Source organism: Zeugodacus cucurbitae, chromosome 6 (genome assembly GCF_028554725.1).
Source record: "Zeugodacus cucurbitae isolate PBARC_wt_2022May chromosome 6, idZeuCucr1.2, whole genome shotgun sequence".
NCBI classification, from domain to species: domain Eukaryota; kingdom Metazoa; phylum Arthropoda; class Insecta; order Diptera; family Tephritidae; genus Zeugodacus; species Zeugodacus cucurbitae.
This window is the reverse complement of record NC_071671.1, coordinates 25,209,640-25,225,854: the sequence shown is the minus strand read 5'-3', so window position 1 is coordinate 25,225,854 and position 16,215 is coordinate 25,209,640. Positions and strand designations below refer to the sequence as shown.

General features: G+C 36.0%; 1 protein-coding gene across 1 annotated transcript; it reads right to left on the bottom strand.

Moving 5' to 3' along the window:
• Positions 1–11,330: 11,330 nt before the first annotated feature.
• On the bottom strand, positions 11,331–12,662 carry LOC105219798 (trypsin beta). Its single transcript, XM_011196112.3, has one exon. The coding sequence runs from the start codon at positions 12,591–12,593 to the stop codon at positions 11,649–11,651; it is 945 nt and encodes a 314-aa protein (XP_011194414.2). The 5' UTR covers positions 12,594–12,662; the 3' UTR covers positions 11,331–11,648.
• Positions 12,663–16,215: the final 3,553 nt, after the last annotated feature.

The window sequence follows — 16,215 nt, the reverse complement described above, 5'->3', positions numbered from 1 at the left end:
CAAGTTGCCAGCGCTTTGTTTCAACTTTTCCGCATCCATTTTTCGCGCTCTCCCGCTGGAGAGTAAGGCTGTGTGCATGTATCAGCAATCGCCTGCAATAAATCGCGTATTTCTTAATTTTTCTCATTGTGTTGCAGAGCATGTGCTGCTCATAATTGTGATTTTATGGTTTAATTTTTGCGGACGACACATTATTAATTGCCAGCGCTGACCAATGAAGTGTGTGCCGAGTCTGTAGCTTTTAATTGCAGAATTATTCAAAACTATGCATCGATACTCACATAGCTCATAGCTCATCGAGCTCATAGCTTTTCCTATGAAATTTAGGTCATGAAAAATTAGTTTCTGGAAAAATATTAAAACATTCAAAGATGGTACTGCTGTTGAAAATGCAGTCATATTTGATCTTTTTCATGAAATATCCTATATTATGGCTCAATGATGTACGATACAGCTGATAGTGTGATTCTCAAAGAAAGATTTTAAATAAGTTCCTTGGCATTGCAAATGCACCGTATTATATGCACCCCTATTAGCCATGCAAAATAACTACCAGATGTAATCTCCTTTGAAAAAAAAAAATTGGAGAAGAGAAAAAAAAAATCGAAGTTCCACTCTCTCAGCTCGTATTCCGGACTCGAACTGAATCTATTGTGAAAATACTTGGCATCCAACGATTGTTACAGTTAGCTCAACACCAGACTTGGCGTTTGAGGTTACAATGTTTGACCGGAGAAACTTTCTTCTCTAAGAAAGCTGATGAATGGGCCAGAATTGGAGCTCTCTCTCTAGATGAGATTGCTCCAGTATCACTATATTGCAAATTTAGAATTAACAAGACAAAATTAAATGTGAAGAGGGAAATAAAGTGGAATAGTGCTTGGGTATTTATTGAAACATTTCAAATTCTCAAACAGAATTTTTATACTCTCGCAACAAAAGTTGCTAAAGAGAGTATTATAGTTTTGTTCACATAACGGTTGTTTGCAAGTCATAAAACTAAACGAGGTAGAGATAGGATTATGTGTATCAAAATTATCAGCATGACGAGATGAGGTGAAATCCGAATGTCTGTCTGTCCGTCCGTCCGTCCGTGCAACGGATAACTTGAGTAAGAATTGAGATATATTGATGAAACTTGGAACACATGTTCCTTGGGACCGTGAGAGGGTTGCTTTCGGAGATGGGCGAAATCGGACAACTGCCATGCCCACAAAATGAAGAAAACCTAAAATATGTAAAATGTTATAACTAAGCCATAAATAAAATTATAAAAGTAAAATTTGGTACAAGCATCGCATCGAAGGGGAAGTAATATTTTTGGGGAAGTGTGCTGGCCACGCCCCAAATTGTTTTTTATATATGTATATCTGCAAATCAATAAAGCTATATAAACAAATCTTTCTGCAGTCGTTTCCCTTACGTATCCCAGTACACACCATTAAAATAGTTAAAAGCGGATAATAACCATGCACGCCTCCCATACAAAGGTTATGTTGGAAATTACTAAAAGTCCGTTAATTCACTAAAGAAAAGCTGTACTCAGATGTTTTTACGAAATGGAAAATGGGTATGGTGTCGCCCACATATGGATCAAAGCCATATCTCAGAAACTACCCGACCGATTTCAATGAAATTCGGTATATAACACTTTCTTGACACTCTAATGACATGGGTGGAATGGGTGAAATCGGTTCACAACCACGACTACTTTCCATATAACTCAATTTTGAATTCCATCTGATGCCTTCACTTTATAAGATATACATTAGGAAACAATGAAGATAGCGAAATAAAACTTTACACAAATACTGTATATGATCTGTGGCATCACTTGTGAAAAAATTGTCGAAATCGGACTATAACTTTTCAATGCCCTGGATATCGAATATGAAAAACTCAGTGCCTTCGGGTAATTTTTCACCGAAAATATCGTTAAATTCCATAGATAACTTAATTCAATTCAGAGGGAATCCTTTTCTGCTAATAGCGTGTTTCTGTACCACAAATGGTTAGAGCTCGAAAGAGTTATGGATGCAAAAGTTGGTTAAAATTTTCTCCCCCTTCAAGTGAGTTAAAACTAGTAGATAAATTCCAAGTGAACCCTTCCTATGTGGAATTTGATACTACGATAATCATCATCAGCTTTGAATGCTTGAGAGTATAGTTATTGTAATATTGATCAATCTAAAGTACTATATTATATTAAGCTCTTATAAGATTAAGGCTAAATCATTTTGGATATAATTCCTTCAGCCATGTGATCTAACTATTTAGAGTCGGCCTCAAGATCCTTTGTGACCTACACTTCACTCATCAGCTTTAAACAAGACCTGGTCTTGTTGATCTATCTAGAGTCACAACAGCGCCTTCTCACCTAGCCAAAACAGGCTAAATGTCCCCAAAATAATGACAGAGAACGCAAAACAAAAAAATAATCCAATTCAATTGCAACCAAAAATACTAAAACCATCAACGCAGCGTTGTTGTTGCAACAACATAGTTGTTGTGTGGTGGTAAGTGTATATTAACTGACGCCGACTGCTCGACTGCTGCATGCCGCACCCACAATTAGCCAATAAAATTTCCATGTGCCAATAATGTGTGGGTGAGCGACGAAATGGTGCAATTGCGACCCACCAACAACAAGAAAAACAACTGTCATTCCATTCATGCTTCGTTGTGTCCGTCGGTAGGTCGATTCATTCGACGGCTCGACCAGCTGTCAGCCGGCAACACAGCACAATCAAAGCCAATGTGCAACACAATTAATTGTGATTGAGTCACACACAAACACAGTGACGCAGTCAATTGTTGTTGCTTTGCGGTTTTTCTCACTCCGGTTATTTGTTTTATATTTGCTAGGTGTTATTGCTGTTGACGATATTTTTTTTGTTGTTATTGTCGTTTGCATGTTGCCGCTGTCGATATCGCTGTTGCTGTTAGTATTTTTTGGTGTTGTTGTAATATTTTCTGTTGTTCGTGTAGTTTATGTCGGTGTTGTTGTTGCTATTGTGTATATTTTTGTTGTTGCCACGCTGCGACGACGTTGTTCTTATCTTCCTCTCTCAAATGCCACAATTGTTATGGTTTTTACTTGTCACGAAAAATTGTTGTTGTTGTTGTTCACCGCACTTTATTTGTTGTAGAGATATTATTTTTGGCCACAATTAAGTTTCATTTCGCCAATTACATACAACACATTTACCTCCTCCCACTCAGGCATAGTCCTCAGCCACACTCGCACTTAAAATTTTCAATTGAGCGACGTGCATACTCTTTTGTTGTTGTCGGTATTAAGTCCGCACACTCCGGATGTGGCGATTCGTTGCTACTTTCAATTCACGATTGAATTGTTCAATATGTTGCATAGCGGTTGTGGTGGTGAACTATGTATGCCACATACTGTGCCAGTGTTATCAATTGAAAGTGCCACAATAACGGCGCAAATGTATGTAGCAGACATGGTGGACATTTACAGTTGTTTTTATAATTTTTAAAATTTTCATTTTCGCTAATTTGTTGTTGGTGGCCAGAAGCTGAACTGTGCTAATTTAAAATGTTTGGGCTGTACTTTAACAGTAAATGCTTACTGCGGGGCTTATACGCACATTAGGGTGTGTCAGTTTGAAGGAGTGGAGATGTTAAAGATTCGCTAGATATAGGGCAGGAATAGATTTATATAAAAAATGTTAGGGTTCTTATATGTACTACCCAGTTCCAAATGGTCCGTGATTATTGAATGATCAACTTTCTAAAGACTTTCAAATTGCACAATAGATGGCGCTGATGTCATGATATCTATAAATACTGTTTTCTTCGGTCTAATTTCGTAGTTTTTTTATACTCTCGCAACAAAGTTGTTAAAGAGAGTATTATAGTTTTGTTCACATAACGGTTGGTTATAAGTCCTAAAACTAAACGAGTTATGTATAGGGTTATATATATATAAATTGAGATATCTTGATGAAACTTGGAAAACGGTTTTCTTGGCACCATAAGATGTTCGAAGATGGGCGTAATCGGACCACTACCACGCCCTCAAAATGGCAACAACCGAAAACATATAAAGGGCTAAGCCATAAATTAAGCTATTGAAATAAAATTTTGTATGAAGGATCGCACTGTGAAGGGGCATATGTGGATGTAATTTTTTTGGGAAAGTGGGCGTGGCACCGCCCCCTACTAAGTTTTTACATACATACATGTACATACGTACATATCTCGCAAACTACTAAAGATATATCAAGGAAACTTTCTAGAGTCGTTTTTTTAGGTACAACCTTATACATTCCAAAAATGGAGTAAATCGGATTATAACCACGCCCACCTCCCATACAAAGGTTATGTTGAAAACTAAATTTCATTATAAAGAAGGTACAGAATAGCTGCACTCAAAATGGTATACAAAATTTTAAATAGGCGTGGTTCCGCCCACTTATGGGTCAAAACTACTCTATATCTCCGAAACCACTCGACCAATTTCAATGAAATTCGGTTTGTAATATTTTCCTTGCATCTTAATGACATGTTGTGAAAATAGACCAAATCGGTTCACAACCACGCCTACTTCCCATATACCAGAACTTTGAAGTATATCTGAATCGTTTACTTTACAAAATATAAAGTAAGCACTAGTAAAGATATCGGTAAAGATCTTTGCAAAAACACTGCATTTAAAGAGTGGCATCGTCCTTCTAGAAATCGGTCAATACGTTTTCAAGAGCCTATATATCGAATATGAGGACCTCAGTGCTTCTAAGAAATTTTTTACAGAAAATATAGGCAAGTCTCTCAGATATTTTGAAGAAATTCAGAGGGAATATGTTTCTTCTAATGATATACATATCTCCGTGCCCAAAATGAGTGAAATCGGGTCATAACTTCCCCTATCTCCCATATACTTAAAATTAGGGGTTTCAAGCTTTCAATTGACTTTATAACATATACGTGAGTCAAATTTTTTTCTTATATTAGTAAACTTAAATAAATAAATTGCAAGAGTATGAAATGTTCGGTGACACCCGAACTTAGCCCTTCCTTACTTGTTTATCCTTTGATTTATACGTAGTTTCATTTCAAGTAAGTCTCATCAGGAAAACAAAAAATCGTTGACTTCTGTCTTTAATTTAAATATTTAATTGGACAAAAGTTCATGAAAATATGACTCACCCTAATAATGCTATATACTCACATGCTTAACCTCAAATTTATTTTACATAACAGTATCGCTCATTCAAAACAATATTCGTCCGCCATTTTCATAGCAAATGAGCACACTCATTAATGCTGGAGAGCAGCTTAACAGTAATGGCTAATGAATCCCGCTAATTGTGGCTCATTTATATGCGCTCGCACTACTACATATTTGATTTAGAAGATTTGAACTAAATGTGGACATAGTCTAAAATTTTTGGGAGTTTTCAAAATCGATTACAGGCTGAAGGCACTGTTAAAGTGTCTCTTTTTTAAAGCTCCTATAGACATTTCCAATATCCAAAGTCCTCGATAGTTCTTTGAGAACTATTTTAAAGGAACCTAACCCTACTTTTATGGTTTTTCCCAATTTTTTGGAATCGCTTTATTTAATTTAAAATACAAAATTTTTTTTGGTGAAAACAAAAGGATTAATATATTCTTTAAATAAGTTTTGGATTTTGCACATATACCAAGCTTTAATCAAGGCTGAGTACAGTCACAACTCATCCCCAATAAATCCAACTCCACCCAACAACCCTTTTAAATATTTCCATAATCTACTTAATGGATATTTGTTCTATTTTTTTGATTTATGCGTTTTATATTTACAAACACAATTCCTGATTTACATGCATACATATCAAAATAAAACCCATGTATTTATGAGCACGCCATAAAAGTAAGAACAGAAATAGATTTTACTCTGTGATAAATACGGTGATTTGACTAAATGTGTCAGCATAAAAAAATAAAGTCGTAAAAGAAACCAGGTTTTCTGGTCGACCATCAAATGTAAGAAGCCTAAAAGCAGCCTTTTTGTTTTTGATATTTACATAAGGAGTGATGGGAAATATAAAGGGCAGTTCGTTGTACGATGTAGCAAAAGGATATAGAAAATACTGAACCTATTAATTGGGACACTTGAAATATTTTTGATGAATTTTTTTACAGAATAATTCTTTAATAAAAACAATAAAAAAATTTTTATTAAATCTTATCGAAAATTTAACGCTAAAAGTAAATCTGAACGAATTACCCTTTATTACTTTAAATTTGAATTAATTAAATATTACAGGAATTTTTCGCAATTATCCTAACGAATCACCTTGTATTATTTTATTTGCGTAATCTATCAACGTTTGCTCAAACTGGACGGAGTTGCCACCCGCGCAGTTAGTATGCTTTATTGACACAATCCGTTGACAATATGCTATACCAGTAAGTCGTAAAATACAAATAAAATCTGAAAAATTAAGGGAAGAGTCTTGTTAGAGTGAGAAAGGAAGAATAGTATAAAAACAAATCATAAAATTTTTAGGCGAAAAACTTTTACAGGACAGATAGTAATTTTTATTTATTTTGCACCTTTCCCAAAAGTTGTTATGGTAATCAAATATCAGTGCTATACTGGCTATAAGTAAAATAAAGGATATAAATAATAAAATTGAGAGGAACCTTGTGGTAATACCCGGAATTTTATAATTTGTATATTGTCTGCTAAGAAAAATGCATAAAAAAATAAAGAGAGAGGTTGAGTTGAAACCTAGATATGAATAAAGTATTGACGCTCGAAATTAGGCGCTGTTCTACAACAATGCACAATGTTGAGAACGTTCACAAACATTTAAGTTCATTCAGTAATCATTCAAATTCAGATTAATTAATGGTATGATATCTCAGAGGTTTCATTCCACTCTCTCAGACGGATAGACTCCGACACTAACATATCTTCATTTCCCTAAATTCCCAAAAATTCGTTCCGACAACAACACAAATACTAAGCGATAATGGCACAGGTATAGCAAAAAACAGAGAGAAGGAAGGTTTATAGAGTGAGAAAGACCTAGAGAGAGTCGCAGGTTGAGAGCGATAGGGAAACAAAGAGAAGCAGTGAGAGTGGGAAAGAGATATAGCGAAAGAGCGAGAGAGAGATGAAGAACGCAAACAACCACTGATCTCAGATTTCTAACAGAGCACATAACAAGCACGGATGCCATTTGACTTTTTATTTATGGACCAAAAAGTTGACCAAATAGAGTAAAATGGACCAAACCTAATTCGAAACCGAAGAGAACGGGAGAGTATGTAAGCAAAAAAAGAGAAATATATTTTTCAAAAAAAAAAATATATATATATACTTTCACTTCATCTTTCAGGTACGCGAGTATAGGTACATATATTAGGATATTAGACATTAAATTTAGTATCAATTTATACATTTCATTCTCCAAGTTTATGTGCTTATATCACACTAAACATATTAAAATTATAATAAAATAACAAAAAAAGGATAATAATGTGAAAGGGGTTATATATATATATTGAAGTCTGTCAAAAAATTTCTAAAATTTGTATAGAGATTTAAGCAGTAGAAGCGATGTTATAACGTTTTTCATCTAGCTCCGCTACACTAGACAACATTTTACTTAAAACTATTTTTTTATTTTTGCTAAATATATTATTAACAAAGTTGTACAAGTCTCCGAATGCTGCTTGTCCTAATCTATTATTTATGAAACCTGCTCTTTCCCAAAAAAGTTCTACATCAAATTGAGATTCGATTACGTTCGAATCAAGTACTAATTAAGGAAATCGGTCAAGGCAAAATTAATACGTCGTATTTTCGATTAAATTGAAATTTTATTGTAGCGTAAATGAAAAAAACCCTGTTCATTTATTGGATAAAATGTTGCATTCAAAATGGACCATTTCACAAAGTCATAAACCAATGGAGCAAAAGAAAATAAATGGACCAAAACGCAAACGGTCTTAAGAATTCAAATTCGAGAGAGCCGCTTTATTACTTAAAATGTGTCGCGAATTATGTAAGGTGCAGTGGTCGGCATGAGAGGAATTGTGACTGTGTAGGTGACCACGAGTGAAAGAATACTCAATGAGAACTCTATAGCCTTCAATTTAAAAATTCAAACATGAATTTTTGTGCTAATTTTTTCATTTTATTTATTTTATTATTAAAACTAATATACATATTACATCATAAAGGCCTTAACTTTACTGTCTTTAAACAGATTAAAATCTTAAATGTAATACCTAACATCAAAAAAAATTAATAACAGCAAGCCATTTCCATGAGGAGACACAAATGTGCCAAGCAGTGCCGACCACTAAAGTAGAGTCATCATAGTTGTTTCTACATTTCAACCATTGTGATTTAAATATAATTTTTTATTAATTTCTTGAAGAACATAATTCTTTTTTGAAAAAGATATTGTTTTGCTTTTAACCTTCTTTGCGGTCTCCGCTTACTTTTTTGTCGAAATCATAGACTTAACTGTGAGTCAAATATCCACTGTCCTAACCTCAAATTTGTTGCACAAATTGAAATACAAAACATAGTTGCTTAACCAACAAAATATTTATTTTGGAAAAAATAATGTAATGTAATGAACATATGTTTTATAATATACAGCCATGGACGTTTAAATAGACATATACATATATATAAATAGAGATATACATATACAATTTTTTTATTTTAATATTTTTTTATATTTTTATTTTCTTTACGGTTTTCTATGTTTTCTCATGTTGTTTTTGTTGTAAAATTTTCTTTATTTTTATTTTTCATGTTACCCAATTCCACATGCCACAAATGAATTTTCCCTACACACAATCGAATTTACTCATACGAAACTAAAGCAGAAAAAACAAAGCAACAACAACAACAAATTATTTGGTCAACATTTACAATTCATTCAATTCGTAACCAGAAGATCAAATTTTAATTGGCCTTTGAGTGGGTGCACATTGCTTGCAACAAGCTGTCAACAGCACACACACAACTATTTATGCATATGAGCCATCCTGTATTTGTCTGTGTTTTTAGCTATATGTGTTAGTTAGCCTGTGTGGTCAGCTCATTGCCCCGACGACTATTTGCCGCTACCGGCTGAATGCCAGGAAATACGAGCGCAATAAAATGGTGAACAAAGCAAACAATAATAACAACAACAGAAGTAGCCGTAGCTGAAACTATAGCTGGAGCAACCCCGGAGAGGCCTGCAGTGATGCCACGGCCGAAGACAAATGACAGCTTGCTGCTGACTGCTGTTGGTCTGTTATGCTCCAACCGAAATTGAGAAATTATTATATTGTGTTTTAAACAAATTTTCATATAACAACAACAACAACACACTTGTGTAAAAACAAAGCGCAACTGAGTGAGTGTGCGGAGGTCAGGCCACAGCATGTTGTCCACTACAGGCCGGAGGCAGCATCAGTTGTTATTTTTCGAACCGGGCACTTGCCGAACGTTTTGTGGCATATGTGTAAACATGCCACACACACACACCAATATACAGTTATACTTGCATGAAGCAAGAGTGCAGCAGATCCGCCTAGGCCAAGCAGTGGGCAGGAACCTTCGATATCTCTCTGACCTCTCAGCAGTTTTCGGCATTTGACTTCAAATTTACAGTGCTGATTTTTTGTTGTTGCAGCTGTTGTTGCATTGTGTTACTGCTTGACTTCCACTGTGTGTGTAAGTTTGTACATATGTTAGTCTCGAATTTAATTTCATATTTATTTGGAAAATTGCTGCTGTGGAAAAATAACAAATAAATTTGTGAAATAGTTTATTACAAGCAGCTCGAAGCTGGGTTGTAATTACAGACAGACAAATTTGAATACACAAAATTATACATACATATTCAAATAAACATATCCAAAGTTCATCCTTCCTTCAGTGCTCAAGCTAGTTTGTAATTTAGTTGCTTATTTTCTCGTTGTTAATTAAAATGCACTCGGCACTCTACTACTCTACTCATACTTCCTTTTTACACATTTATCACTCTATGCAGTCGAGAAACCTAAAACAACATAGGCCATTAACCACAGGCTAGAGGTATGCAGTTTTTAAAAAAATTGTAGAACTCAATATTTTTCTACCAGAATATTATTTTATTATCACTAAAAGTATGGCTTCACAAGCATATACATTGAAATAATCTTGCCTGACTCGCAAGCGAATTAAACTCACAAGTGTTGCCTACATTTCAGCGCCATCATGCAGAAGATTGCCTACATGTAGGCGTTTGATTATATGAACGATTCTGAAAATGGATAAGAAGTACAGTAATGAACTATTATCAAAGCCATTGATGGAAAATTAAATGAAACAAAGCGAAAATACTCAAAAGGCAAGGGGAAAAGGAACTACTAAGGACTTTTTAAGCTGAATTCATCTAAAGCTTTCCAAAATTCCGATGAGTTCGTGTTTAAGTTTCAATAAACACTTCGTATTTCTTCAAAAAAACATACAAAGTGTCGACCAAGTTTTTTATCACTTTGAAAAGCATTTCCGGACGTAGTTTTCGATCTTTAAGAAGTCCAATGTTATAAGTTGGGAACTCATAAAATGGAAAGCTGTTCATAAATCGTGTATTGGCGACTCTGGCACAACTTAGAGCCATATATTTCGGAACTTGATCTTCGCAAACAAATTTTGGAACTCTAAAAATATTGGAGATTTCTTCTCTTACATTAATATTCCAAAAATTTTGTTCTGAAACAGATTTTGATACTGGTAAACCACGGTTTTACTCAGCCAGGGATCTCCATAAATAAATTTCATCAATTTTACAACGATTTGGATAGATCTAAAGAGACATAACGATATAAGCTAGTGAATAGATTATTAACCAAGATTATCCTCAATATTTTTGACGAATTTGAACCTAAGCCATATGGAAATATTTCCAAAGGGCTTAAGGCAAATTAAGCCAATAACATTTAATTACAGCTATGCTGTGGTGTTTCCACAAAAAAAAAACTTTGCTTTCTTGGAATTCTTACTCAGGAAGGTTAAAAGATTTGAGTAGACTTTATATGTGTTAATACAGCTTTAAGTGAACTGATCTCACACTACCTGGACTTGAAGATTCTACCTTTTATGTGTTAAAATCCCCCAAAGAACCAGTGAAAGTTTTACCAGCATAGAAATTAGCTAACTGACTAATTCTAGGTTTAATTGAGGTTCCTAACCTATACGTACCTTGACGGAGATCTAAAAATAGGTCATAAAACAGAAGGCTGTCGAGAGGAGTCAGATTACATAAGGCTCATTAGAATAAACAAACAATTTGTCGAATTCTTCCATTAAATTCAAGCTAAGCTATAGGTCTCGGTCTGGTTTTGATTTATATTTACAAAAAAGTTACTTCCTAGCTTAGTCATATTCAAATGGCTTTATTAAAGATAGACTCGGGGGTATGAATTTCGTACAGGAGAATCATCAGCCAATTAGTAGCAATGCGCTTAGAGAAGAAGGATTACGGATACCACCAACAAAGAAGACTCTTTCCATTAGAATTATAAATATCGCTAAAGTCAAAAATTCACCTATTTTAAACATAATACCTTGATATATTTCCTTAAATTAAACTTCTATTACAGCTATTTACAAAGTACAATTTAAATAGAACACTCCCTCAGTACAGTTTTCCGCTACGTTTCGCAATGTCCACCAGCTGCGCATCAATCCACGGTCTCAACGCCGCCACCTTCGCGTAAACACCCGGATATTCCTTTTGTGCGCAGCCCACACCCCACGACACAATGCCATACAATGTGGCTGCACCATGATAGTAACTGACCAGCGGACCACCCGAATCACCCTGACACGAGTCCTTACCACCCGCACTATAGCCAGCGCAGAACATTTCAGTCGTTATAGGCACCACATATTTATAATTCTGCTCGCAAGTCTCCTGTCGTATCAATTGTACGTCCACGTAATTCAACATCGCCGACACGTAACCCGTCTCGCTGGTGAGACCCCAACCGCTAACAAAGAGTTTCGCTTGCGCGGACAATACAGCATTCCGCGAGGCCAATACAACCGGTTGCACCGCTTGTGTATAGACGAGATCGCGTTCGAGCTGCAACAGCGCCACATCCAGATTATACGTGGCTGAGGAGTAACCTTCATGACGGAGTATACGCTGCACGGCACGCAATTGACCACCATAAGCGTGTTGTGAGGAGCCGGCACGTACCTTAAACGAACTCACCTTCATCGTTTGGTCGACGCAATGTGCGGCGGTGATGATAACGTTCGGTCGTACTATGGCGCCGCCACAAATATGCTGGCCTTTGTACTGCAGCGACACCTGGTAGGGGAAGTTGCGTATGGAGGTGGGCAGACCGCCGATGATGCGGCCATCATAGTTGAACCAGGAATCGTCGTTGTCAGTGCCATCGTCGGAGTTAGTGTTGGTGTTGGTGTTGGTATTAGGCAGATCTACAGCGCCTTCTGCTCCACTAGCCGTCAGGACTGCAGCAGGCCCGACATCCGAAGCTCCAGCTGGTGTAGCTTCGCTGGCGTAGTGACAGAGCCACAAGCTGCATATGAATAGCGTCCAAATGGTGCGCATTGTTTATCAAATAAGTAGTTTGTTTGTTGGATACGAAGTAAATGATAACACTTTGGTGAAAATCTGCACTTTTTATACTTTAGATAGTTTACATGCCTTCATAACGGCAGCGCGTATCGCAGCTTATCTCAGCCCAGCCGCTTATCGCACTGTGACGCCCACATGCCTAACAACAACAAAATCACCGAAAAGTCAAGCAGTTGCGCTGCGTGTCAAAAAACTTGCGTGAAGGCTGCTCTCCTATCTTTTTACGACTTTCTTTTGTTTACCGTTACTTTTTATCACTTACTATTTACCAGGCGGCAACCTCTAGTTGTGTTTACTGTTATTTACTAGTTACTCACTATTTTTTGCACATTTTTAATGCCGTGCAAATATTTGTTTGGCGATTTTTTCACTTTCATAAAAAGTATTCTTTCAATAATTAAGTTTTTATTTATAATTTTGCTATAAAAATGTTGAATTTATTATTTTTGCGCGTCGCTTAAGCACATCGGCCGTGAATTCGTACGCGTAGTTCAAGTTATGTGAGTGACCTTTAGATTACTGTTTTTAGATTTTCATGGCAATTTACGAATCTTGTGTAATAATATATCTTCAAGACCTTACAGTCTTATATAGCATGTAACCTACTGAACTACTTACAGTTTGTTTACTTTACATATGCAATCCTTTAACAGCTGAAGCAAGATCACATGTGGCGTTGCTAAGTGCGTTGAGCGGGTTTATCATTCGGAAATTCGTTGTGGGCCCAAATTATTATTATATGTCAAAATAAAAAAAAACATGCTAGTACCATCTCTTTGATGGGATGTCTGAGTTTTAGGCTGCAATACATAGGTCTCAACTTTATTTTTAATTGTCGAAGTATGCTTGAAAAGTACTGGAAATATACATACTGATAAGATTTCTAAAGGTATTAAATACCTTTATAATATAATTCCTAAAATCAAGTTCCTAATTTCTCTAAATTATAATCTTCTTTTTTTCAACATTGAGACGATAAAAGCTTATAAAACTGCTAAAAAAAATCTCAAGGCGATCTAAAGGGCTTACAATATGAAACAGAGTTTCAAGTTCTACGAAAGATAAAATAAGGTTGGCAAATACCTCCCTTCCGCCTTTTTGTCTTTTGAATTTCGCGGCTATGTATAAAGCGCTACATAGTTCGTATCTGGCAATACTATACATCTTTGGAAGGACTTGACATAACCTACAAAACGACACTATGCATGATTAGTTTGGATATTGCGTTCAACAGTTATAGACGTGTAAACATGGAGTTCACTAACGCTAAAGGCAAATCCGCGAGAGAAACATAAAACTAATGGTGTTTTAGGGAATGATACTCTATCACTTCGAACTGCGGAGGAATGGTTTCGACGATTCAGAGCGCGTGAAAACGATACCATAGATAAGCCCTCCGGCGAAGACCGGTGACGACGAATAGCGATCACATCATGAAAACATCGAGTTAGACCGGCATGTGGCATCTCGTGACATCGCCCAGGAGATGGGAGTTACTGACCAAACCATTTTAAACCATCTGCATAAATACACGAAAAAGCTTGATGTTCGGGTGCTGCATAATTTGACGCAAAAAAACCTTCTGGACCGAATCAACGACTGCGATATGCTACTGAAACGGAACGAACTCGACCCAGTTTTGTAGCGGATGGTGACTGGCGACGAAAATTTGATCACATACGACAATATCAGGCGAAATAGGAGGGGGCTTCCACGACGGGGGTAATATGAAGTTGCCGTCTAGATGGAAACAGATTATCGAACAAAATGGCGCATCTTTGAACTAAATCCGATCTTTATTATTTTTATCTAATACCTTTAAAGCATTGAATAAGAAGCAAAAAGAGCGGAAGGGTGATATTTGCCAATCAACAAAATGATAAAGATATTTCTTTTCTTTAGTATGTTTTGAATTAAAAGCATTTTGCATTCATAAAATAAATGCGACTTATTTGGGGTGAAATTCTGAAAGCTTTAAGGCTCCTGCCAAGTTTTTGTTTTTTAGTTTCAAATGATATTTCAACTTTAAATACAAATTTATTAAAGTTTCATCAATGAAATTTTATGTCAGTATAGTAATATCGGTTTCAAAGACCCTATTTTCCATTTATGAATTATGGGGAAATAAAAAAATATATATACCAGTATATAACAGTTATAAGATTTAATATTTAAATATACATATGTAATACAGTAATTTAGGTATATATACTTGAATGGAACAAGTGTATCAATTACGAACATTCAAGTCGAAATTTCAATTACTGACCAAATGGTGAGAGAAATCACATATATATATATTGTGTATATATGTATATGGATGTTCACCATTTACAGATAAACACAACATGCGTTAAACTACAAATTTATTGTTGCTGTTGTTGGAGAAAACAACAAAAGGTGGCAGCACAATATTTTACACACCTTCATTTATATTCATTTGCTGGAAATATCTTAATTGTATTTTTAATCTCACAAGGAAATCTTAAATTACTTCGTATGAGTAAATATGTATATATATATATAGGTATCCATATATCAGTATATATGTATTTGTAACATTTACAAATCTACTTATGTCCAACGATCGCACAGCAAACGTTTAATGAAATGATGCAGCGATATCATTTCATAAACGGAGCTCATATGGAAGGTGTATGAAGAAGAAGAAGAGCACAACAATAATAAAATATTTCTACTAAAAATATGTGCTGAAATAATAAATGCAATGTCAGGAAATAAATATGAATGTTTATAAATAAAATAGTGTGCATTACCGGGTGTCATGAGTCTACTCTTATCCGCACTACGAGGCGTATACGTAACACATGAAACTCCTGAACAAGCAATGCCGAGAAGAAATGACAATTACTTATTCCATTTGTGGCAGAACAAAGCAATCAGAAGGCATCAAGATTGTTAGAAACTATATGCAATAAAGTGGAAATATGCTGAGTGAATGGAAGAAGTGTAAGAAATTAAGAAAAGGTATCTGTAACGATGGAGGATGGGATCATGTGTAGAAGTTCACGCAAGTGAGGAAAGTTTTTGATTGTCACTCACTTGGGAGTGGCCAGAAACGATTCTTCTCCACATGGTTCAAGCAGCTCACAACTTCCGGTTTTAGACCAAGTATCCTCTGGGTAGCCAACAGACATCCGTTTGAAGGCGAGCTAAAGTGAGAAGGCGAAGCCCGCTTATGCGGTTGTGCGTAGGGTTTGGGACCCACCACATAAAAACACCCCCCAATGAAAAATCTACGAAAGCCTCGGATGAGACACCCCCCTTTTGATGACGACCCCTGCAAACGTTTTAAGGATAATGATATAAGGGCATGCACCTGGAATGTCCGGACCCTTAATTGGGAAGGTGCCTCTGCCCAGCTGGTTGATGTCCTCATACGACTTAAGGCTGACATCACCGCCATCCAAGAAGTGCGATGGACGGGACAAGGACGGAAGAAGGTGGGTCCTTGTGACATCTACTACAGCGGCCATATAAAGGAGCGCAAATTTGGTGTTGGATTTGTGGTGGGAGAGAGACTCCGTCGCAGAGTCCTGGCATTCACCCCGGTGGATGAACGTCTAGCCACAAT

Excerpts from the sequence above, each read along its gene's own strand:
- LOC105219798 (XM_011196112.3), bottom strand. The coding sequence starts at position 12,593 with ATGCGCACCATTTGGACGCTATTCATATGCAGCTTGTGGCTCTGTCAC.